Genomic DNA, 22,229 nt, shown 5'->3' with positions numbered 1-22,229 from the left:
GACTGATGTTCTGTGAGGTTAGGTACCTTAGCTAAGGTCTCCAGTATCTTCAAAGCCTGAGCCAGAATTCAAAATCTATTTGATTCCAAGTTCATGCCCTTAAAGTAACATTTTCCCTTTTTTAAATTAAAAAAAATTGTTTTAAATTGATGTTAGACAGGGAGAGAGACAGAGAGAACATCAATTTGTTGTTCTACCTATTTATGCATTCATTGGTTGATTCTTGTACGTGCCCTGACCAGGGACTGAACCCACAACCTTAGCGTATCAGGATGATGCTCTAACCAACAGGGTCATTTTCTCCTTTGTGTAACTGCAAGTCTCTGAGCCTCACTTTCCTCGTCTCTAAAATGGGACAGTGACTGCTGTATGGGCCTGTGGGGAGGGTGGGGAGGCTCCAAGCACTGGGCCTTGGACATACCCATTGGTTGTCAGTTGTAGCTGTTGGGGACTTCCTCCCCCCAATTAGATGCCTTCCTCCCTCCTTTGCCAAGACCCCACTTGTTTCATTTCTTCCCATTCCCTTCCCTGTTGGAGGAAGCGGGCCGGAAGAGGCAGCAGAGGGCAGCCCCCGGCTCAGGGAGATAATTTTAGAAGAGAATCCCCTGGCAGAGGTGAGCCTCTGGGAGGGGAGGGCATAGACGGTGCAATTCGACCTGACACCCTTAGTCAAGGGTGGGGGTGGGGAGGATGTGGAATCCGGCTCAGAGACCTATGCTGCTCTGTAGTTCCGGAGTTTATCACACCTCCTTAAGCCTTTCTATTCCCCAAATGGGGGTGTCCCCTGTTCCTGCCATTCCAGCACTTTCTTCAACCTCTCCTAGACTCCACATCCCTCCCTCCCTTGAGGAGATCCCTCTGTGATTTTTCACAGCACAGCCAACCGCATGCCCCTCCTCATGCCCTTTGCCCCCAGGGCCCGCCTCCAGCCAGTTCCCCATCCCCACCTGGTGGTGTGCTTGGGCACTAAGGGACTCAGGGAGATACTAGCCCCTCCCTGCTCTTCCTCCTCTACACTCAACTTCCTCCCAGGTCCCAGGGCTCTTCCTGCCACAGTGGCCCCAGGGAATTGCCCTTCTTGCTAAACCCCGCCCCCCGTCTGCACGGGAGCACTGGCCTCTCCAGGTCTCCCCTTTAGGCACACACAGCCCACTGCCTAGGCTGCTTCCAGGCTGCCTGACAATTCTCTTCCCAGTGCCCACCCTAGACCTTCCATACAAATGGGACCATGAGAGATAAGGGATTCTACCAGCCTCGCCATCCTCCCACTCCAGCCTTCCCGGCCTACTTGAAATATCCAGAACCAATACTGGCTGGTAACGACTTCCGGCTCTTCTGCCTGTGAGGCGGCCCAGTGCTGGCCACGTTTGGGCCATTGCCCACGGTCGTGCGACTGAGATGGGCTCATCTCAGGTGTGGATCTGCTCCTATTAAAAATCTGGCCACAAAATAAGAAGGCGTAGGCCTTGTGAGGGGTGAGGAATGCTGTAAGGGGCTAGGAGTAAGTAGGCATCACGTGATTATCTCAGACAGAGACGTCAGACGCACATCAGTAATAAATATGAGCATTTATTTGGCACCTGACAGCAATACAACATCCTGGCAGTGGGAACTGGAAAGGTTTTATCACCCAAATGCTTCCATACGGCACTGATCCAGAGGTGAGCAGGACGTGGCCCCAAGTCTCCGAACCACCTGGCTCACGGAACGGGTATGTATTGAGCACCTCAACTATGGTACAGTGTTGTCACTGATGTGGAGGAAGCTGTCTCACATGTGACACATCTTCAGGAATTCATAATACCGGCGGATGAAACAAAACACACGAAAAAATGCAAAGTACAAATACCAAACTGTGTATAGTCAAAAGGTAGGATTCCAGCTAGGGCTGCTTCCTTCAACGACATTTACTGAAGCCCTGATTATGTGCCAGAAACTGGGTAGATGCTGGTGAACAAGACAAAGTTTTGGCTCCCATGGAGCTCGCAACCTAGTAGGGGAGACAGACAGACGGGGAAGCAAGTGAGTGTATCATTATAGGTCAGGGAAAGCGCAGCAAAGGGATTAAACAGAACACGGCAATCAGTAATAAACATAATCACGCTGAGAGACAGAGTGGCCTGAGGAGGCCTCCACAAGAAAGTGGATTTGAACTGAGGCTGAGGGGCAAAACCACCAAAGCCACGAGTGGTGAGGATGGTGCTCAGTGGGCCCGAGAGTGTCTGCGACCGTTCAGGGCAGGAACGACACGGAGGAAGCTGCTGCAGCTGTCCCTTAGAGAGCCGCACGTGACGCGGCTTACGGGGCAGGCAGGGGGCTCTGCAGGCCAAGGTAAGGAGTTTGGATTTCATTTGAGGTCTGATGAGAAACCAAAGCGTTCCAAGCAGGGGAGTGAGATGACTAGACTTCTATTAAAACCCAAATCTGTCATATAGACACTAGAACGGAAGTCAAAGAGGTCTTGAGAACAGGAGTATCCTTTTAGGGCAGAGGAAGGCAGCTCCTGGGAAACAACACGTATGCCAATAGAGCAAGGGGCCCCCTGAGTTGGGGAGACTTGCGAGGGCGGGGAAGTGGGCCCTATAAAACCAAAAGGGGATTCAGCACTGGAACAGAAAGCAGGAACAAGGTACTACATTACATCCTTGAACAACCAAATGATCCAAGCAAGTGGGAGTTTAGACAGATTTGGAGGCAGCAGTGAACAGGATGAAATGAACAGGGGAGAAACAGGAAGCAGGGAGGTGACAACTAGGTAAGAAAGGCAAGGTGACAGGTCACAGATACCACCGTGCCCTGCCTTGGCTGCACTCCCCCCCAGGCCCTTTCAGTAAGAGCTCAGAGGAAAGATCTTTGGGACTTTCCTGGGCAAGGACCGATAAGTGGCAGATCCAAGGTGCACTGCAGCCCCGCCTCTGCTGAAAGCTTGGATTCCCGAAGTCCGGAAGAGCCCACAGTGGCAATGGGAAGACTGTCCTTCCCGTGGGTGGCCCTGCCACCCTGAAGGAGCGTACAGGTCATTTCCACACACACACAGCAGCAGAATGTGCCTCTGGTCCTGTCTGTCCCTTCAAATGCCTGTGTTAAATAAGGACACCTTCTAAAAACTCTTTCAGAAAAGTAGGCTGGGATATGAAGGACACGAGGTGACCTCTGAGACGTCCTGATGTGATAAAAGCAATGACCAAAGTGCCACCTACAGGAGCCAGGGACAGGAAGGGACCATGCCCATCGAGGAGACCTCTCCCATCAACACGGCGCATTCCCAACCCCCACTGCTGGGCTCCTCTCTCGAAGCCAAGCTCCTGGCAACCAGTCCTGCCAGGGCCTCCGGCCCCCCAGGGAGCAAGCCTCCCACAGCGGGAGCCAGCCTGCAGTCCCAGACTCCACGGCAAAGACGATGGGCATGAAACCGGCCTGGGGACTCCCAGTCCCTGAGGGGGGAGGACAGAAACCCTAATCCTGAAGAGGCTCCACCACGCCTCCCGCGGTCCTGGATGACTGAGGTGGCCTCACACGGGAGGGTGCCCCGGGAACAGGTAGAGGTGCCGGCACAGGGTGCTGCAGTACTCCGACATCTCCTTGCTTCGGTGGAACTCTGTGCCGGGGGCATAGCCCTCCCGCTCCTTGATAAGTCCGTTCACCTGGAAAGGCGAAAGGAAAACACCCAGGGTCCAAAGTCTGAGAGCCTGGTGTTTCCATGGTGTCAGTACCACAGGGAGGATGGAGAGACTGCGCAAAGCAGGCAGGGGGGCGGGGGCAGACCGTGGGGGTGCATGAGGTTCAGGGCGCCAGGTGGAGCCGACTCACCTTGACGAGCATGTCCGCCACATGTGTGTCACAAGCCCTCTCAGAGAAGACTTGAGCGAGGGCCTCGATGTACCAGGAGCCCCGTTTGGTGTTGCGCATGGCGGCGGTCCCTGCGGCCAGGACAGGGGCCACCAGTGTGAAGGTCACCCGGGACACCCTCACCCACAGAGCTGGATGTCCCAAACTAGCCGTCGGTGGCCCCTTGTTCCACTGCCCACCCGTGAGAGAAAATGCAAGTGTGGAAGAGAGTGTAATCGTCTGGCAGTACCTTTGAGGCAGGCGTAGCCACATATCATGTCCGAGCGAGTGGGCAGTCGCATCTTCAGCAACTCCTGCTGACCAGCATCGCTCTCCTCGCACCCAGGGGACTGGGCCTGGCTCTTTCCGTCCTGCTGGTCGACCCCGCGGTCAGTTTCATCTGTAGGAAGGCAGACAGAGTGGACGAGGATGTTATTTCCTCCCATCTCTCCTGGGCCCGACACAGGCAAGCCCAAGGTCCCTACAACATTGATCGGGAAGAGTCATTTCCAGCTGTCGCCTCCAACCTAGCACTGATGAATTAAGACACAAAAAACCATTATCCCCATTCCTTTCCCAGCATGCATCTGATACAAGGGGCGCACAAACCCCTGGTCTGAGCTGTCCAGTCTGTGGGGGGAAGGCGTTGAATCCCAAGCCCCTGGTGAACAGAACTAAAATGGTCCACATTCACAATTCACCTGCTCACTGAACAATGCACCTGGAAGCCATGGTGCTTTTTTATTGCAATACACAGTAGAATACTGATATGTGTAGATTTTTTAAAACATTTTTAAAAAAGATTTTATTTTTAGAGAGGGGAAGGGAGAAAGAGAGTTAGAGAAACAGCAATGTGTGGTTGCCTCTTGAGCGCCCCCTACTGGGGACCTGGCCCACAACATAGGCATGTGCCCAGACTGGGAATCCAACCAGCAACCCTTCGGTTTGCAGTCTGGCACTCAATCCACTGAGGCACATCAGCTGGGGCAGATATATTTACTTTAATTATAAAAGAAGAAACAAGTTAATAAACCAAAAATATGATTATGTGTGTGCCATGTAAAAGTCTCAACCTGAAATGTGCATCAATAAAAAGGTTATAAAACTAAGCATGACCGGTCATTTCCAAGGCACTTTTGATGTTTTTTAACACCATTTACTACTTGTTTATTAATTTCACAAACCAAATTGTACCAGGTACCCAAGGTTTAAGAGCAATTTCAAAGAGGAAAAACTTGAAGTACACTATTACTCAGTTTCAGTAGTAGTTCTTCAACCTGCCCTGAGCACGCGCCCAGCCTCCTGACCAAGGCCTTATGTATTCCCACACTACTCCTTTTTTGATGTTTCATTTCGGGGTGTGAAGGGGGCGGGGAATGTTGACAGGAAAGGGACAGGCAGGACACACAGCTCTTCACACCGAAGATGAAAAGTACGCTCTTTTGCAACATACTCCACAGAACATTCGAGAGAGCCCAAAGGGAAAGGGAAGCTTGAAGACCTGTGTGGGAAATGGCCAAGACTCACTGGTCCGCTGAAAATGTGTTGGGCATTGGCCATGTGCCAGGCACTTTTTGGTGTGAAGCCCTGGGGGGATCGAGTGAAGGCTTTTGCCTCCTAGAGCCTCCACTCCAGCTTAGGAGGCTGTCAACTGGGGCGGGGCAGCACTTTTTACAGACATCGGTCACATTAACGAAATACGGCCAAAGACAGGTGAGCTTGCTTCCAAGGAACAGCTAGCCCCTGGTCATGCCCCGAAGAACTCAATTTTAGAGGGAAGACTCAGGTCGCCCCAGGAAAGAGCAATTTCTCCCTACCCAGACCTAGGACTGTGTGTGTCTAAATACAGGTGACAGTGACTGTGTCTTTACTTCATTGTATTTTGCTGGTGATGCCTCCTGAAGGAACTAGGACAAGTTGCATGTGTCCCTCAAGGGAAGGAGACTCCTCTCTTGCCTTCAGATCTATTAATCAATAAATGTTCCTGGTTCCTTCTTTACGATATCCCCGTATCTGTTTCCTATGTTATTGTGAGAACCTTCATCCCGTCATTCACTATTTATTGAGGGCTACCATGTATCTATCAGGCAATGCTTTGGGCCTGGGAAGACAGCAGGTGAATGAAAGTCAGTTCCTGCCCCCCAACACTCTTTCCTTAGTGCAGCTTCCTGCCATGGTGATGCCAGGAAAAGATCACCACTAATTCCCTGCATATGGTCCCCAAAGCGCCGTACGATTATCTGCTGAGGCCCCAAACTCTCGGCTGTGGCTAAATGTTTAGAACCAGCTCACTGACCTCATGTGGTCAGTCACACCTCACTATATACTGTATTTTTTGGACCATAAGATGCACCCAGGCTTTACAGGAAACTGGAAAAAACCATTCAAGCAAAAAATGTGGTAAAATATTTCATAACATGAATAACATAATATTTCACCAATGTAAATGTAAACAGAACCCAACAGCAGCATTAACCATTATTCCTCCAAAAGGGGGGGGGTGACTTACAATCTGAAAAACACACACGATACGCCACACACAGATGCTTGGTTTTTAAATGAGATCCGGGCTTGCTTCTGACTCAGCATACCATTTTTGGGGGGTTGGGGGCATTCTCTTAATCTCGCCATGCTTGTCCTATTATATTCCCCTTTACTCCTGAAAGGCTCGACCTGCTACTCCACACCTATGGGTCCAAATAGGACCCATAAGCCTATTAAGGTTAAGCCTCAACCTGTCCAGAAAAATCTCTTCAAGCTGAGCTGACTTGAAATGGCCCACTCCTCACGGCCTGCATCTTCCTATGTACGGGCTGTATCTCACTAATTTCACCCTCGCTGACTTGAGGCCTGTGAATGAGTCTACAAGTACTTCATGCATGTCTGCTCTATTTTCCTAGTAATTAGCAGGCACTTGGGAGAGACCACGATTTCCTTCACTTTGTGACAGTACCTAGAGTGGCCCTAGGCACGGTGCAGGACCTTAGTAAGTTACATTCTTTGGTGACATTAGGATAATAAAAGCAATATTAATCATTAACATGTGTTGAACAGACAATAGGTTAAAAAATTATGTATTTGGACAGAGTGACCTCTGCTCCAACCACAAGCACCTGAAGGCGCTGGTCATATTATAATGGCCATAGCCAGCATTTCTCACAGATTTATTAAGAGCCACCGACTGTGCTAAGCAAGCCCTTCCTACGTATTACTTCACTCAATCATCGAAACAACCCTACAAAGTAGGCCTGATGACTATCTACATTTTATATCAAGGAAACAGAGACAGAGGGACATCCAGTGACTTCTCTAATGTGACCTGACTGGCTAGTGGCAGAGGCAGAATCTGACTGCAGCGAGAACCTTCATTTCTACGGGCTCCCTCCCCGGTGAGAGGCGCGCCCACGTGCCTGCTGAGCCCCGTCATGGAGTCCTGGGGCAGAAGGCTGCGGGCAAGAGAGCAGAGGGAGGCAGCAGCCAAGGAACAGGGCGGGGGCCGACCGGCACCCGCTGACCTGCACGGCACGTGGGTGATGAAGAGAAGCAGGGAAGAAAGGATGGCCGGGCAGGTGAAGAGAGAAGAAAAAGGAGAAAGTAAAAAGGGAGACAAGAGAGGGAGGAAGGAAAAGAGGAAGGGGACAATGGGAGAGGGACAGGAAGGAGAGACAGAAAATCTCCAACTGGAAGGAGGAACCAAAAAGGCACATCAGGGTTATCGATAAGCAGGAAAAAAAGTCAGAGTCCTCAGAAAAGGAGGCAAAGACATCAACAAGAGTCTTGAGGACAGGGCATGGCGGTGCACAGAGAGCTGACCGGCCTGAGAGCCAGGGACTGCCACGTCCCAGCACACCCCATGCATCGGGGACACTTACAGAGCAAGAGAGGCGGTGGCAGCAGTGAACAGAAGGAGGTGCCCAAGGGATCCAATAGCACCTGAGAGGAGCAAACAGGAAAGTGAGAGCTGGGGGGGCCGCCCAGGAGCCCCCTCCCCGGGCCGGCCCTCCAGGCACTCACCTCCACGGCAGGCCTGGATGAAGAACATCTTCGGCTTGTTCTGGAGACTCGGGCAGTTGGCATTGTCAAAGAGCCGAAACACCTCTTGCAGCTGCCAGGCGGAAGCAGGGGAGGAGGGAGGTTAGTTAGTTGGTAGGGCCTCCTGAGTCCTGTGCCCCCTGAAGCAGCCAGCCCTGGGCAGAGGGCAGCCGAGGGCGACACGGGCTGGCCCTAACAGCATCGTGTGTCTGCAACCTGCACACACCTGAAGCACCTTGCCGTCCACACCATAGACGCCACCCTCCACGCCGTGAGAGAGGAGGGCCACTATGCAGGAGTCGGTGACACGGTGAGTGGGCATCTGGGCAAAATTCCGGAGTTTCTCTTGCATTTCCTGGAAGAAAGATACCTTTTAGTGTTGTTCGCTGTAGTCAGCACCACTTTTCTGTGGTCCATGGTAAGGGAAGTCAGAGACTCTCTGAGAGGCTAAAGAAAGCATGACCTCAGACACAGAATTCTGAATGTAACGGCACAAAATTCGCAGATTGAGATATGCTAATTCCTGGATCAGAGCAAGTCACTGACGGAGCCAATCAAGAGCCAGTTAACTCTGTCCATTCCCCAATCACCAACCAGGCCTTTCTTTAGAGCCGATGCCCTTGCACACAAATGGCATGGGGGGACCACCTGCGGAGCTGTGAATGTGGGTCCCCTATGGGGGTGCTGTGAGAAAACACACCGCTCAGTGACAAAGGACTAACAGGACCATGATGACAGAGAGCTGCCGTGTCCAGAGACAGAGATCATGTCTGTAGAAAACGCCTGTTCAGGGAGGAGCACGCTGTTCTAGAAGATTCGGTCAGAGCCAGGACTACGTGCAGAGGCTACAGGTTCAGGCAGACTGAGGTCTGACCCCTGAGTTCAAAGCTGGTACAAGTTATGAAGCCCCTCAAGGCTCTACTACCCATTTTGTAAGAAAAGAAAGGACTTACAGCTGTGTCTGGCACATACTGTGATGATCTGCCATTGGTGTTATGTGCATGTCTAATGGTGACATGATTATCATTTTTTCACGAAAAAAAAAAAACCTATTACTGGTCATCCTTGCAGTCCAAATTAAGAATCTTGCTTATCTAGCCTTGAGTTGCTATATGAGTATTTCTCTATTATAAGCATTTCGCCCATGCATGGGAAGTTATATTATAATAATCTGACACTAACTGGTAAACTTTTGTCTCAGCTATCTCTCCTAGCTCAGAGAAGCCACTTTATTATGAACCTGAATGAACCACAGTGAAGACAAACCTGCGATCTGGGCAGAAGAGTTACACCACACAACCCACGACAAAAAAGCATGCCTTTGTGGAATGCACTGCAGGGGGTTCTCACGGCACAGTCCCTAACACAGCAGCATTGGCATTGCCTGGGAACTCGTAAGAAATGCAAAGTCTTGGGCCTCAGCAATTGCGTTTTAACAAGCCTTCAGTGATTCTGAAATCAATATGCAAAGTCTGAGAACTACCAATTGGTTTGTCTGCAATATAGTTGACCCCTGAACAATGTTGGAATTGGGGCACCAACACCCCACTGTCACAAATCCACACCTGCTTTTGATTCCCCCAGAACTTAACCAGTCATCCTTGGGTATCCGTGGGGGATTGGGTCCAGGACCCCCCCATGGATACCAAAATCTGCAGATGCTCAAGCCCCTTAGATACAATGGTGCAGACCAAAGCGTAAGTCGGCATTCCACATCTTCGGATTCGCAACAGTGAACCAAAAATACTGTTTTTGATCCGAGGTTGGCTGAATCCACAGATGTGAAGCCCAGAGATACAAAGGGCTGACTATGTATTTACTGAAAAAAAAAAAAAATCTGCCTGTAAGTGGACCTGCGCAGTTGAAACCCGTGTTGTTCAAGGGCCAACAGTACTCCTGCCTGCACATAACTGAGACTTCACTACACCTGACTTGAAACTCTCCAACGCAACAGGAAATGGAGAAATGGGCTTCGCTGACAAAGTACGTATATTTCTGGACAAACAGAAGCCACCCATAATGTTGGAAATGTGAAGGTAGTAAAAGACATTCAAAATTAAGTTATTTCAAGAATCTATAACCTTGAGGGAATCCGTAGGTAAGAAGGCTCCTCTGGAGTCGACCGCAACAGAACTTAACACGTGCTGGTTAGGTTTGCTCGTGGAAGGGAACACAAACGTACACGTGGCACCTACTCACGAGGCTTCAGAACTCCAGTGAGATGATTAGGCCAGTAGGCAAGGACAGAAAAGCCCAAAGAATGAACACACACTTTGTAAATGAATCAACAGCACTAAACCACTCAACAAATAGGAATTAATCACCTGGGGGGATTTTTTTCCAAAGGTAGCATGGCTTCAGGTAGGACCTGTAGCTTTATTTCTGGTAAAATCACAGTTCCTACCTATAAAACAGTCTTCACGTGCCTGTGGTTTTGGGTGGGGGCTGCAGGAGAAGGGAATAACCCTGAGCCCTCTGACATTCTGTGCACAATTCTGTGGGTAGCCTTTCCTGGAAGGACCCATAGCTTGTCTCTATGTTCTCAAAGCAGCCTGTGCCCCAAATGCAAGTTACAAACCAATACCACAGGGTAAGAATATTTGCCACTTAAAATGTGGCAAATATTTCCCATATATGGGAAATATGGGAAACACCTAACCAGCATGTGTTAAGTTCTGTTTCTCATTTCTTCATATATGATGAACTGTAATTCTAGAACTAGCAGCCTCACAGAGGAGACGCAGTGAGAATAAACTGAGGACAGAGAAAAACTAAAAACCAGCAGGAGCAGTGAAGATGCCAGTGAGCGCTGGCCAAGGATTGGCGGGATTCTCTGTGACTGGGGGGGCGGTTCTCTACAACAACACACCATCTCCAACTCTAAATGGAATTATCTCTGGAGTCCAAAGAAAAAAAGAAAGGCTCTTAATTTTTTGGTTGTTTCTTTGCTCGTCAAGTAATTATAAAACAAGAGTGGAGTTTCTTGAGAGGCCCTTCCTGAATGAAGGCTGTGCAGAGGCCCAGCGGCCCACATCACCACACCCACTGTGACCACCAGACTTCAGTGGAACCTGAGAGTTTGGCCTCTGCCGCAAACGGGCTCCACGGTGTCCTCCCTGTGGCTCTGAGTCTCCAGAGCTGGTGGTCAGGCTGCACGTGCAGGGCTGCCTCCCAAGGCTCAGTCCTAAGCCTTTTGCTCTTGTTCCTCTAATCTCTTTCTCAAAGATCTCATACTCTCTCATTAACTATTTTTCCTGCACAAGTAATTGCCAAGTTTACAGCTTTGGTCTTGACTTCCTGAGGCCTTCAATTCCTACTTAACTTTTCCACCCCCTCTATATGCGGTCATTCAACCACCAGGCACTGAAGTGCAACCAGGGCATTTTGCTGCTCCACACCTTCCCTTCAGTCCACTACACTGCCCAGCCCTCACCATCTTGTACCGGTACAATGACTTCCACTCCGAGATGGATTTCCTGCCACTAGCTTCTACTCCATTCACTGCGATGCAGTCATATCAAGTCTTCCTGAATCATCGTGTAAATAATGCATCACTTTCCATTCAAGAATCACTAATGATGTTCTAATGTCAAAATAAGGGCGTCCAATTCCTTTGGGAAGACTTGTAAGGCTCTGTGCATCTGCCCCTTTAACTCAGATCTTATCTTTGGCACTCCTTTGCCCTAGGCATTTATTTGATTTACCCACTGGGTCCCTAACATCACACATTCCCTGTCCACCAGGGGTCCTCCCTGCCCAGGCTCCCTGCACCAGGCCTCTCTTTAGCAGCCATCCTTCCAGGCCAGTTCAAGTCTCCACTTAGCCTTCAGACCCTATCTACCCCATGACTGTTTCTTTCTCTTAACTTCTATAGAAGACACGGTCCTTGGGAATGTAAGAGACCTGCTTCGTTTTCTGCTGTCAACAGTTCCTCATCTATCTGAAGTTCTCTAGAACCCAAGGCCCATGTTCGAAATCCTTGGTTCCTGACACAGTCTGCCCCATCCTGAGACACTCAAAATCAGATGCTACTGCAACTGCAGTTATGGAACGATGCGACCAGAGGAGAATCCTGGGGTCCTGGAGTCTGCGTCAGGGTTAGCGCCCATAGGAATGGTGCTTGTGAAGTGGCCTCATGGGTCCCTCAATTCTAGTGACTGTCTCTGAAAACAACAGTATACAGCTGCCTTGGTGACTCAGGGCTGTTTAGGACTGCACTTCACACTGCCACGCATGTGAAATCCCTAATGACAAGACACAATTTGGGAAACCAGAACATCAATTCCTAGTGAAAGGAATGGCTAGAGCAAAACCTGAGAGGGAGCATGGGAAACAGTTGTCTTGTTCAGTGACTTTCTAACAGGATCCCCTGGGCAGGCATCGCGGCTGATGCCCCAGCCTCACTCCCTCCATGCCCAGCAGACCCGACTGACGCAGCTGTCCCAACTGTGGCTCTGAGGCCAGGGTGGCTTCACTGCGCTGCATGGGCTGTTGCAGGGAAGGAGAACACCTGAGTGAGTGCCTGATGAAAGTGGCCTCACCAGAAGTGGAGCAAATACCTAACTTTTCTCACAGAAGCAAGACAGCTGAAAACCAGAAACGGAGACCACAGACAATGGTGAAGGCCAAACAAAGGTCCCTAACCTCAACAAATCAGAGCTCCCAGGAACACTAACTTTACCACTGACATTCCCAAAGCCAAGTTTAGGAAAGTACTATTATCCTGGAATCAAAGTGAAGATTTAGTATTAATTCACCAAGAGGTTATGGTCAATTTCAAAACAGAAACAGCCAGAGGTAATAAAGCCCAACGTGCCACTGGATAACGGAGGTTAATGAAGAATAACCCATAACGAAAATACTTATGATGGGCAGGAATCTAGTCCAGAAGTAACCACCCTAAGACCTGACTCAGGGCCACACAACCGACAAAAAGGATCTTTTCCACAGGCCAATGCGTTAAACTGCCACAAAATGGTATTTATAAGGGCAATTCCAACCAGCTTTCATTTCTAAGAATTTCAGCTGCCAGAGTCATCTTTACAACAATAACTAGACTGTGCAGCCCTGGCTTAGAAAGGTCTTTCAGGGTCGGCTGGGTGACTCTTGGTGTCCCCCCACTTCCTGAGTGACTGGGAATTAATCTGCTGGACATGGAAAAAGGAGAACCCAACCGAGGACTTTCACTTGGGGAGAGCACAGCTTCCCCGAGAAGTCAACAGTGAGGCAGCTGGCTAACGCTAGTTTTTTTCTTTTACTAGACTGCAAGGGAGGAGGCAGAAGAGAGCAAGCAAAAAGGTGAGGAGATAAGTAACCAGTGCCACCCAACCCAGCGGGCGGAGGAGGAGCAGTGGGCATTTCTGTCCCCGAAGGTTGCGTTGGGTACCTGCACGGTCTGGTCCAGTAGAACATGGACCTGGTAGCCCAAGAGCTTGAAGAGGGCGACCAGAGTGCTGTGGTCCACATCCCCCCCAGAGCGGAATTCCAGGTCTTTCTCTCCAGTGAAGTGCACATTGCTCAGGACCAGGGCCAGGCCACGAGGCCGAGACTTCAACCTGTAGGCCTGGGGAGGGGAGGCCGATTAGACTGTGAGCCTGTGAACATGAACCCCACCCCGCCTGCCCCCCATGAGGCATTTCAAGAAAACAAAGACATCATATTCTTCTGAACTCCCCCAGGTTAAGACAGAAACAAGCCCACAGAAGACAGTCCATCAGCAAAGCCTTTCTGACCAATAAAGCAGGGAGAAAAGGTACATGCAAACCAAGTCCAAAAGCCCGAGAAGGGTGTCTCATTTCCCAACATCTTTTCCTGTTGCCATCCTGCCAGACTCACCAGCTGGGAGTGTGCTTGATAAAACTCAGGAGTGCAAGGCTTCACCTGAAGGCAGGGTGGGCCATCTCCGTTGTCTAGGGAGAGTTCCACAGCATCTGTGGCATAGGAAGCCAAAAACTAGCACACAAACCACGCATCAACCCTAGTACTTCGTAACTTCAGGCACCCTTTGAACTGCGGTTTTAATCATTACTGGTCTTGCTCACTCCCCGAATTTGTAAGATCCAGTGAGGGAACAGACTTAGCCTTCATATAGTAGGTGCTCAATTCACTAAATGACTGAATGAGATGTGCTAAAAGCCTTTTTCTAATCATGCAGCAACTCAATCAGCAGGCTAGTGCCCTCTAATGTAGTCTATTCTCATTTTATAACAGCTCAGCTTTATAGAGAAGACAGGCCAACCGTACGTAGGAATTTTCTACCTCTACCAGTGGCTCCTGGGGCCAATTATCATGAAAATACCATCTGTGATGGAAGGGAAATCGGCCTAACCCATACCCCATCTAAACTGCTCTGCCAGTCCCCAACAAATTCAGCGAGGAAACTGTTCCCAAGGTGAATGCAAACAGGTACCACACTAGGGCGGCCAGACGCCAGTTAAGGGCAGTCAGTTTGTGGGACCTGTTTTACCCCATCAATTCTCACCTGCCGACAGGCGGAGCTGCTTGTGGGGGGGACAGGACTCAGACACCGGCAAAGACAGACCCAAGTCATAGTCCCGGCTCAGCTGTAAGAAATCAGGACCCCCAAGCCAGGTCTTAGGGAGATGATCCGGTCCAAATAAAACCCAGATCCTGTCTCCCATTTCAAAAATTCCTTTCCCACCAAACTAACCCTTCTTAACACACCACATGTCTAGGGCTCCGTACCGGTGGGATTACGTGCTGAAGACCAGAGAGGGTGGAGAGCAACAGATCCTCCAGGTGGCCCTGCTTGGTCTCCCTCAGGGCCACACAGAAGGCGTCGAAAGCCTGGGGACCCCTCTTGGGCAGCAAGTTGAGGAGCTCCACATTCTGGCTGAAACTGCCCACTTGGGCCTACAATACAAGAATAAAACATAAAAGCCTGTTCACTTATCTGGCTATAATTCTATTTCTCCAGATGAGCTTCCTAAGAATGTCATCACCCATCTCAAGGATTCCTTTCATAAAAAAACAATACAGGTGCAGTCCTTCCCATTATTCCCGAATTATGTATCTTTTCCGCTACATGCTCTAGGGTAGAGGGGCACTGTCATTTCCTTCCTAGGGCGCTGCCTGCTTTGCACACAGTATCAAGCTCTGTTCCTACTTCTACAATCAATTTACTCAGCTGTCCCCTTTCACCTCCATACCTGAATGTGCTCCCTCATTTCCAAGGTGATGATGTCTTTCTCTAGGAGATGTTCTAACAATTCACTCAGCAACAGTTGCTTGGCCAGCACCACTCGATTCTTTTTTAGAGCTTCCTGATGGTCGGGGTGCATGCCGAACACGCCCAGTACCCTACTGATAACAGGCAGAGAGAAAAGAAAGGCTGTCGAGTACAGAAGAGACGGCACAGAAGGGGGGCGTGGAAGAGGTGCAGGGAGGAAGAACAAAAGGAACAGAACTTACAATAACCAGCTGTACTGTAGGTACAATATGCCTACAATAACCTAGGCACATTTTATAGAAACTGGGTGAAGTCAAAGAAGTATTAAGCAGTGACACACTGAGCATGAGGAAATGAGGTACATGATTCTTTATGGAGTCTGTTCAACCGAGAGCATCCTCTGAGACAAACAGTGTGTCTAAGGGAGGGACATAGCTACCTTCACAGAAACATACACAAGCACACACGTATTCCCGAGAAGGAGTATTCCTCCTACAGACCAACTGCAATCAAGAGATTATTCCAGAAAACACTTCCCATTACTTATTCAGGCTGCTGAAAAGTGATACAAGTTAAAGGATCGGAATCCTCTAAGAACTGAGTAAGGAGAAAGTATGAGAGAAAGTCACAGTAGAAAAACACCAACAATGGACACGATCACCATAACCTGAAATCACTTTTAAGAGTTAAAGCACATAAGGGCTAAATTATTCTGGTAATTGCGTTTACTAGGGATGTCTTCATTTCAGGGTTTCCTTAGTTTTGCTCTTGGTTTGGAAAGAGAGCAGTTTCTGTTTGCGAACTAAAAGAATCCCATTTCAATGTATATCATCTATGTGCCTAGTTTATATAAACCCAGAGCTCGCCAGCCTGTTTAGTCAGTTTCCAAACATATGACAACAGTATGGGACTGATGGCAGTGAGAAAGGAATATGGTAATAGCTTGGGCTTACAACTTAAAACCCTATTTAAAGATCCATCCTCATTTCAAAGATGTTAAAATGTGCATCACAGAATCAGTGAAATATCCCACATTTATAGGATGTACTTGGCTTAACTCCAGGCTAGAGATTTATAGTCAGAGGAGAGAAAAGCATGGTCTTGCAAGAGCTGAGAGAGACACAGGAAGATGGCATGTGGGACCCTAAGGCAGGGGCAGTGGTCAGGAATGTTTGGCCTAAGCAGGTTAATGTCTAGCCAACTCAGGCTACAGTTTGGGTTGGGAACAGTGATATTTGGAATTCCATTTTAACTTCTCATTTCTTGAAATACTCCTGTTACCCCAAACTTTCAGTGAAAATCTGCCCCAACAACACAGTCGAGCAGGGGTGTCTAGCCTGCAGCCCTCAGGCTGCATGCGGCTCAGGATGGCTACCAAGGCAGCCCAACACAAAACCGTAAATTTACTTAAAACATTACAAGACTTTCTGTGCATGTGTGATTATATGTTGCAGTGTATTTAATGTGTGGCCCCCAAGATGCCAAAAAAGACTGGACACCCCTGGATCAAAAAACTCCATTTAAGAATCACTTTAAAAGACACCAAAGCAGTAACAATGGTATATGTGAACACTGATAAAAATAAGTATAATCAGGCCAACCACAAGGTAACAACACCACGTGCAGCGGCCATCTAGCTATTTCCTTAGGATGCACACCAAGGTGGAGCAGGTTGACCCAGGTTTCCCTCAGCTTATCTGCGGCATTTCCTCCTGAAAACTTTCTCCTCCCTGTACGCAGCCTCTAACAAGCTGCCCCAGTTGCCTTAAACTACGCCCAAAGCTAAGTGACCAAACTTGTTTCCAATGGAAAAAAGTACAATGTTCTCGTCCCACGCCTCGGTGAAACCTTACCCTTATGCTGGGCCTTTGGATGGGAACAGACATTTTCCAGGATAAAAATCTAAGGATTAATTTTAAACTTACAACATTCCACTTCTGTAATCTGTTTTAAATTGTTTTATGTACAGTAAGCACAGCTGTACTCTAGTTTTAGGAGAAACCAGTGCTTTCTTTTAGTTCAATTGTATTTCCCTTGTGACTGTAAAAGACCATTTGTGGTTCACAGTTTGTTTCAACAGCCCTCTTCCTGGGAGGAAGTTTGAGTGTTAAAGCCATTTGTAAAAGGCTCTGCCATACTCATTTTAGTATGTGCCTGTTGCTGTTAACCTTTGATGAACAAAAGACCTAAAACGAACAACAAAATACAACTTTCCCCTCCCTTGGGGCCCATTACACCAGTTTCCACATCCCCTCTCTGCCCAGGGAGTTCCTGTTTCCTCCAGAGGACCTCTGACCTGTCCTTAAATGTTGACAGGTATGAAGAACCCCCCTGAAAGAACCTGTCCTCAGTCTGTCTCATCCATACTCACAATTCACTAATAGACTCCTGGTCCTTAACTCTTTCAAGTTCCAGACTTGAATTTTCAACCCAAACCTCCACGGGTTTAATCTGAAGCATCATCTGTTCTCCCCACACCTCTCTGTATTCCATATTACATGGAGAATCTCAAAGGTGGACTCTCCAAAAGTAACCACCACCACCACCACCACCTAGAACTTTAGAACACATTGGCAAGGGGAGGAAGGAGTGCAGAAAAGGACACAAACGGAGTCCTTCAGTCTTGATTCTGTGTGCTCCTGCAGGTTCCAGTTCTGAAGTCCTGAATCTTCTGGGTCTGGACCAGAAGGCATTTAAAATGTTCTGGGTGATGCCCGCCACTAAAGGATATAATTGGGGTACAGGCGGAGACGCACTGGGAGTCTCGGGAACCTCCTTGTCCTTTCAAGGTACTGACACCCCAAAGTCTGTGCTGATTGCTTTGAAAATCTGGTCATTATACCCAAAGCAATACGGCTCATGATATATTCAATCCAACCCAAATGCACATTAGGCAGGATGCCGGGATCTGCAGGTCTCATAGGTTAAAGGGACAGAGTACAGTTCTTCAGAAGGGAAGCAGGGGAAAGAAAAAGCCTTTTAAAGATTTAAAGATGGAGAATCTTTAACAGAAGCCAAGGTTTGGCAGGACTGGAATGCGCTCCCCTCGTTCAAGGCCCTCCTAGGATGTACGAATCGAGGCTGGAGCATGGAGGGTAAAGGCCGAGACGCGCGCCCCTGGAGGAGCAGCCCGGCTTCCCATCATTGGCAGGCAGTGCGGACAGGCTGTTTTCCCACCTTGGAAAGGTGGGAAAGGCACCAGGGCCACACGCTTGGGACCCGCGATCCCCTTCCCTGAGCCCCAATGAGGACCCCTGGGATGTTCTCTGACTCACCTGCATCTCCTGTCAGTGGCCATTAGCCCCTTTAGGGGCAGAGCTGGCCGGGAATCCGCGATTGGGGTCGCCATTTCTCGCTTTTCCCGGGCTGGGAGCGCACCGCCCACAACCCCAACAAACCGAAATCCTTCGCTGCCTCACCATCCCTCCCACGACTGGCGGCCGACAACGCGCCTGCGCCCTACTTCCCTTGGCACCACCCCTACGCTAGGGCCCTCGCCCCGCTCTTAGCCGGTGCGCGCGCAGGCGCAGAGTCTTGTCGTAGACGCGCGGTCCAATGGAGAGCGTGCTGGGTGAAAAGGAAGAGGCGGGGACAGAGCGAGGAGCCACCCCCCACCCCACCCCCCGCCAACGTGGGCTCGCGATTGGTCCTGGGTTCCCGCGGAAATCTTGGCTCCCGCCCCCGACCTCCCATTCCGCCTTCCTGGCTTGTTGCAAAAACTTTACAGAGACGCGAGTGGCTGACTTTTTACTTTATTGAAATGTTGGGGCCTGGGTAAGGAGGTGGAAAGCACTAGGAGTCGCCCGACCGATACCCGCGCTATGACTGAAGCCCTCAGTGGGGAGCGCACCCCAGANCGAGGAGCCCCCCCCCACCCCACCCCCCGCCAACGTGGGCTCGCGATTGGTCCTGGGTTCCCGCGGAAATCTTGGCTCCCGCCCCCGACCTCCCATTCCGCCTTCCTGGCTTGTTGCAAAAACTTTACAGAGACGCGAGTGGCTGACTTTTTACTTTATTGAAATGTTGGGGCCTGGGTAAGGAGGTGGAAAGCACTAGGAGTCGCCCGACGGATACCCGCGCTATGACTGAAGCCCTCAGTGGGGTGAGGAGGGTGGGTCAGCAGTGACTGAGCCCCTCCCAATGGCTAAAACCTACAGCACAGCCGCGGAACGTGATTCCAATCTGGTCTTTTGCTGGGATCTGAGGAAGCAGGCCGGGGGCTGGGGTTAAACCCTAGCAGTCAGCGTAAAGGGCTGAGACTGAAGCGATTACAGCCCGGGAAAGTGATTCCAGTTGTCACATCAGGTGACAGTATCCTTAGGTGCTCCACCACCCCTGCCAAGAAGCTCAGGCTTTATCCCTGCTGACCCACCTATCCACCATTGTCACAACAGGAAGACCCTAACCTAACCGAAGGGCAGTTTTGCTCCACTGCTTCCCCACAGGATGGGGACCCTTCATTGGGCACTAGTCTCTAGCTCCTGGGCCAGAACTGCTTTACACGTGGAGCAGGGGCTATAGATCTTTGCTCCTCCTGTGGGCTGGGCACAGTCTTGGTCACACTCAGACCACCCTGTTTCCAGACACACGGTCCCCATTCTGTCTACATGAAGTCTCCCACCCCTCATCAGCAGTTGTCCAAGGCAGAAGAGAGGTGTGTGGATGGCCTGGCTACCTTGTCTTGAGAAGGAACGTAATAGGCTTTGGGATATGAACCGCAGAGTTTAAGTTATTTCTATGCTATTTACTAGCACTGTGCCCCTGTGCAAATAAAATTCCTCAGATCCTTGGAATCCTCATTTTTCAAATGAGGATAATAATATCTCACGAGGCTGGGAAGCCCAAGTGGTCTAATAGAGGCAAAGCACCAAAAAACAGAAGCAACATAATTGTCACTCAGATGCTGATTCCTTTCTCTGTTCCCCAGATGCTCTGGGTCACGGCCTCCTTTCTCCCTCAGTCTAACTCCAGAAATAGGGAATATGGGTGAGGTTTCTGAATGTTGCCTGAAAATTCAAATTGTACCACCTACATCTCCACTGGGAAGGGCTTACCTTAAGCCTGACTCCCCGCTGGGTTAAAGGCCCCGTTCACGACGTTTCTGAAGGCACTGGGAAATGTGCTCAAATGAACCAGTGGGTCTGGCACAGAGAAATGATGTATCCTGGGGAAGTCCGTTAGGGGGGTGTCCAGTTGTCTTCATAGAAAACATTGTCATCATCAGGGTGACCAAAACTGACATCATAGTCAGGGGGTGGAGTAAGAGGCTCCAGTTTGGGGAGGGTGGCCACACTCTGCAGATCAGGAGCCGTGGACACAGCTCTCGGTCCCCGAAGCCGAAGGCTGACCGGAGCTCTTCCAGGGCTTCCTGGGGTCATAGACCCCTCTGAGCCCACCCGCCTTTCCGCCTGGGCTCTACTGGGCCCCTGTGGATGGCAAGGCTGTCCCTCTACAAGTCCTGGGGGGATTATGACACTGCTGTAGGGAGGCGGCTGATCCAACTCTTGGGGGTGGCCCTGTGACTCCAACACCATGGCTTCTCCATAGGTGGGCACCTGGAAGGCTTCATTGTCCCTGGGGGAGGAGAAACAAGGTCATTGGTGGCTGCCCAAAAGGAGCCCCTTTCCCCTTTCTATTTTCTACTGACAAAAGACATCTCCTATCACTGATACCAGTCACAGAGGTGGAAAGCAGAGCCTGTATGCCTGAGAGACTAGAGACACAGGGAGAGTGGGTAGTGTATTCCTTCAGTTTGCCCCCACCCTTGACTCACCGAGCACTGCCTGAGGCCCCTGGGCTCTCCGGCTGCCCAGATTGGATTGCCCATTCCAGAAAACAGGCCAGGAGGCAGGCAAACAGGAAGAAGCCACCCAAGGTCAGAAAGAAAGAAGCAACAGGGACAATGTCTGGCCATATGCCCAGCAAAGCCAGCCCCAGGAGGAAGGAGGCGCAGCACAGGCAGAGAAGTGGCTTCTCCAGTCTCCCCCACGACTGGCTTGGCACCATGGCCCCTCCCCAGGCTCCTGCAAAAAGATACACAGCTGTTGCGTCTAAACTAGCATTTGGCATCATGGCTGGCTCAGATACCAAAGTAACCATATTAGACACCTTTATGGGGGGTTTCAGGTTCTTCAATCTCAAATTGAATAAATGGCCAAAATAAGTGATCAGCAGTGAACACCCCAGTTCTGCTATTCTCTATAGGACCAATGCTGTTGTCCCAAGGCATCCAGTGTGTGGAATTTAGCCAGGAAACCTGCACAAGAGTGCTGACTCCTGGCCATCATGCCAGGTTACTGGGTCATGTGCTCTGCCTGCCTTCCTTTTTCCTTCTTCCCTGGGTTCTCCCTTCCAGCCCTGCCATTCCACATCCAGGATCCAGTCCTGGGTGGGCCCCGAGGACCTTGGGGTTCAACGGCATCTCTGGAATCCAGGTGGTGGGGCAGGACCTGCCTTTCTCTATTATTGCTTGCACTGGACCTCTCCCTCAGCCCCCTAGCTTCCCAGTGAGGGGCCCTCAGTAAGATCCTGTTGGGGTGAGCAGGGGGGAGGGAGCACCACTTACCCCAAGTCTGACCCCATCTTCCCATCTCCTGCAGTCAGTCTATGCTCCGGATGGGGGGAAAAAACACACATAGACACAACATAGCCCCAGGGCCACAGCTACTTGAGAGAGAGTCTTACCAATGCCTAGGGCCAGGGACAGAAGCCAGATAACTCCTGGCAGTCTACACCCCGCGTCCGCAAGGGTCCTCCACCCTCTGCCGACTCTGACTCAGATTTCGAGTTTCTGGCCTGGAGTCATTACCGCGGGGGCTGGGAGGTTGGTGGGGAGAAGGCTTCTTGCCTTTGCAACACCGCAGCAACACGGAGGCGGGAGGGTCCCAGAGCCAGCCCCTCAGGCGCTCCCTGAACCTGCACGGCAGGGACGCACAGACCCTACAAAGGGGCCAGACCCACTCTTGACACCCCTGCTCCAATCCCAGGACCCTCCCGCCACCTCTCAGCAGCCTTAGGCGTTCCTACCTCACCTGTCTGGACCAGAGGCCAAAGAAAGTAGGTCGTAGGGAAAGTGGGAGGCGGGGAGGAGGTGGAGCCCACTGGCCCCACCCTCTCTTTGGCCCCAGTCCCTCAGTGCCTGCCCAGGCTTCCCTTACCCTCTTTCTCCTCAGGGCTGACC

The 22,229-nt window shown here is 50.4% G+C and overlaps 2 protein-coding genes across 7 annotated transcripts; both read right to left on the bottom strand.

The window, feature by feature from the left end:
- Positions 1-1,552: 1,552 nt before the first annotated feature.
- On the bottom strand, positions 1,553-20,175 carry CASP2 (caspase 2). 6 transcript variants are annotated; one of them, XM_037060651.1, is made up of 11 exons: positions 20,104-20,175; positions 15,030-15,180; positions 14,566-14,733; positions 14,342-14,423; positions 13,696-13,790; positions 13,247-13,423; positions 8,087-8,215; positions 7,843-7,933; positions 4,079-4,228; positions 3,811-3,920; positions 1,553-3,644 (listed from the first exon to the last, which is right to left on the bottom strand). In XM_037060651.1, the coding sequence occupies exons 2-11, from the start codon at positions 15,159-15,161 to the stop codon at positions 3,513-3,515; spliced, it is 1,266 nt and encodes a 421-aa protein (XP_036916546.1). In that variant the 5' UTR covers positions 15,162-15,180; positions 20,104-20,175; the 3' UTR covers positions 1,553-3,512. The 6 variants fall into 6 exon arrangements, with proteins under 6 accessions (XP_036916546.1, XP_036916544.1, XP_036916545.1 ...); XM_037060649.1 differs by lacking the exon at positions 20,104-20,175 and adding an exon at positions 18,325-18,529 and having other exon boundaries at positions 15,030-15,183; XM_037060650.1 differs by lacking the exon at positions 20,104-20,175 and adding an exon at positions 18,325-18,529.
- TMEM139 (transmembrane protein 139) lies at positions 19,046-21,575 on the bottom strand. The gene is made up of 2 exons (XM_037060655.1): positions 20,823-21,575; positions 19,046-20,623 (listed from the first exon to the last, which is right to left on the bottom strand). Exons 1-2 carry the CDS (start codon positions 21,146-21,148, stop codon positions 20,227-20,229), a joined length of 723 nt encoding a protein of 240 aa, XP_036916550.1. The 5' UTR covers positions 21,149-21,575; the 3' UTR covers positions 19,046-20,226.
- Positions 21,576-22,229: the final 654 nt, after the last annotated feature.

This window comes from Sturnira hondurensis, unplaced genomic scaffold (assembly GCF_014824575.4).
Source record: "Sturnira hondurensis isolate 20B ecotype Veracruz unplaced genomic scaffold, ASM1482457v3 Scaffold0012067, whole genome shotgun sequence".
NCBI lineage: Eukaryota > Metazoa > Chordata > Mammalia > Chiroptera > Phyllostomidae > Sturnira > Sturnira hondurensis.
Note: the sequence above shows the minus strand (reverse complement) of the source record. Positions and strands in the feature narration are given on the sequence as shown.

Bases quoted from the DNA above. Each gene is read 5' to 3' on its own strand.
- CASP2 (XM_037060649.1), bottom strand. From the start codon at position 18,398: ATGGCGACCCCAATCGCGGATTCCCGGCCAGCTCTGCCCCTAAAGGGG. The intron at 14,734-15,029 runs GTATGGAGGTGA...CTTGTATTGTAG, and splicing joins AAATGAGGGAGCACATTCAG to GCCCAAGTGGGCAGTTTCAG. The intron at 8,216-13,246 runs GTACCCAACGCA...TCTTTCTTCCAG, and splicing joins TACTGGACCAGACCGTGCAG to GAAATGCAAGAGAAACTCCG.
- TMEM139 (XM_037060655.1), bottom strand. From the start codon at position 21,148: ATGGTTACTTTGGTATCTGAGCCAGCCATGATGCCAAATGCTAGTTTA. The intron at 20,624-20,822 runs GTGAGTCAAGGG...CTCCTCCCCCAG, and splicing joins GGGGCCTCAGGCAGTGCTCG to GGACAATGAAGCCTTCCAGG.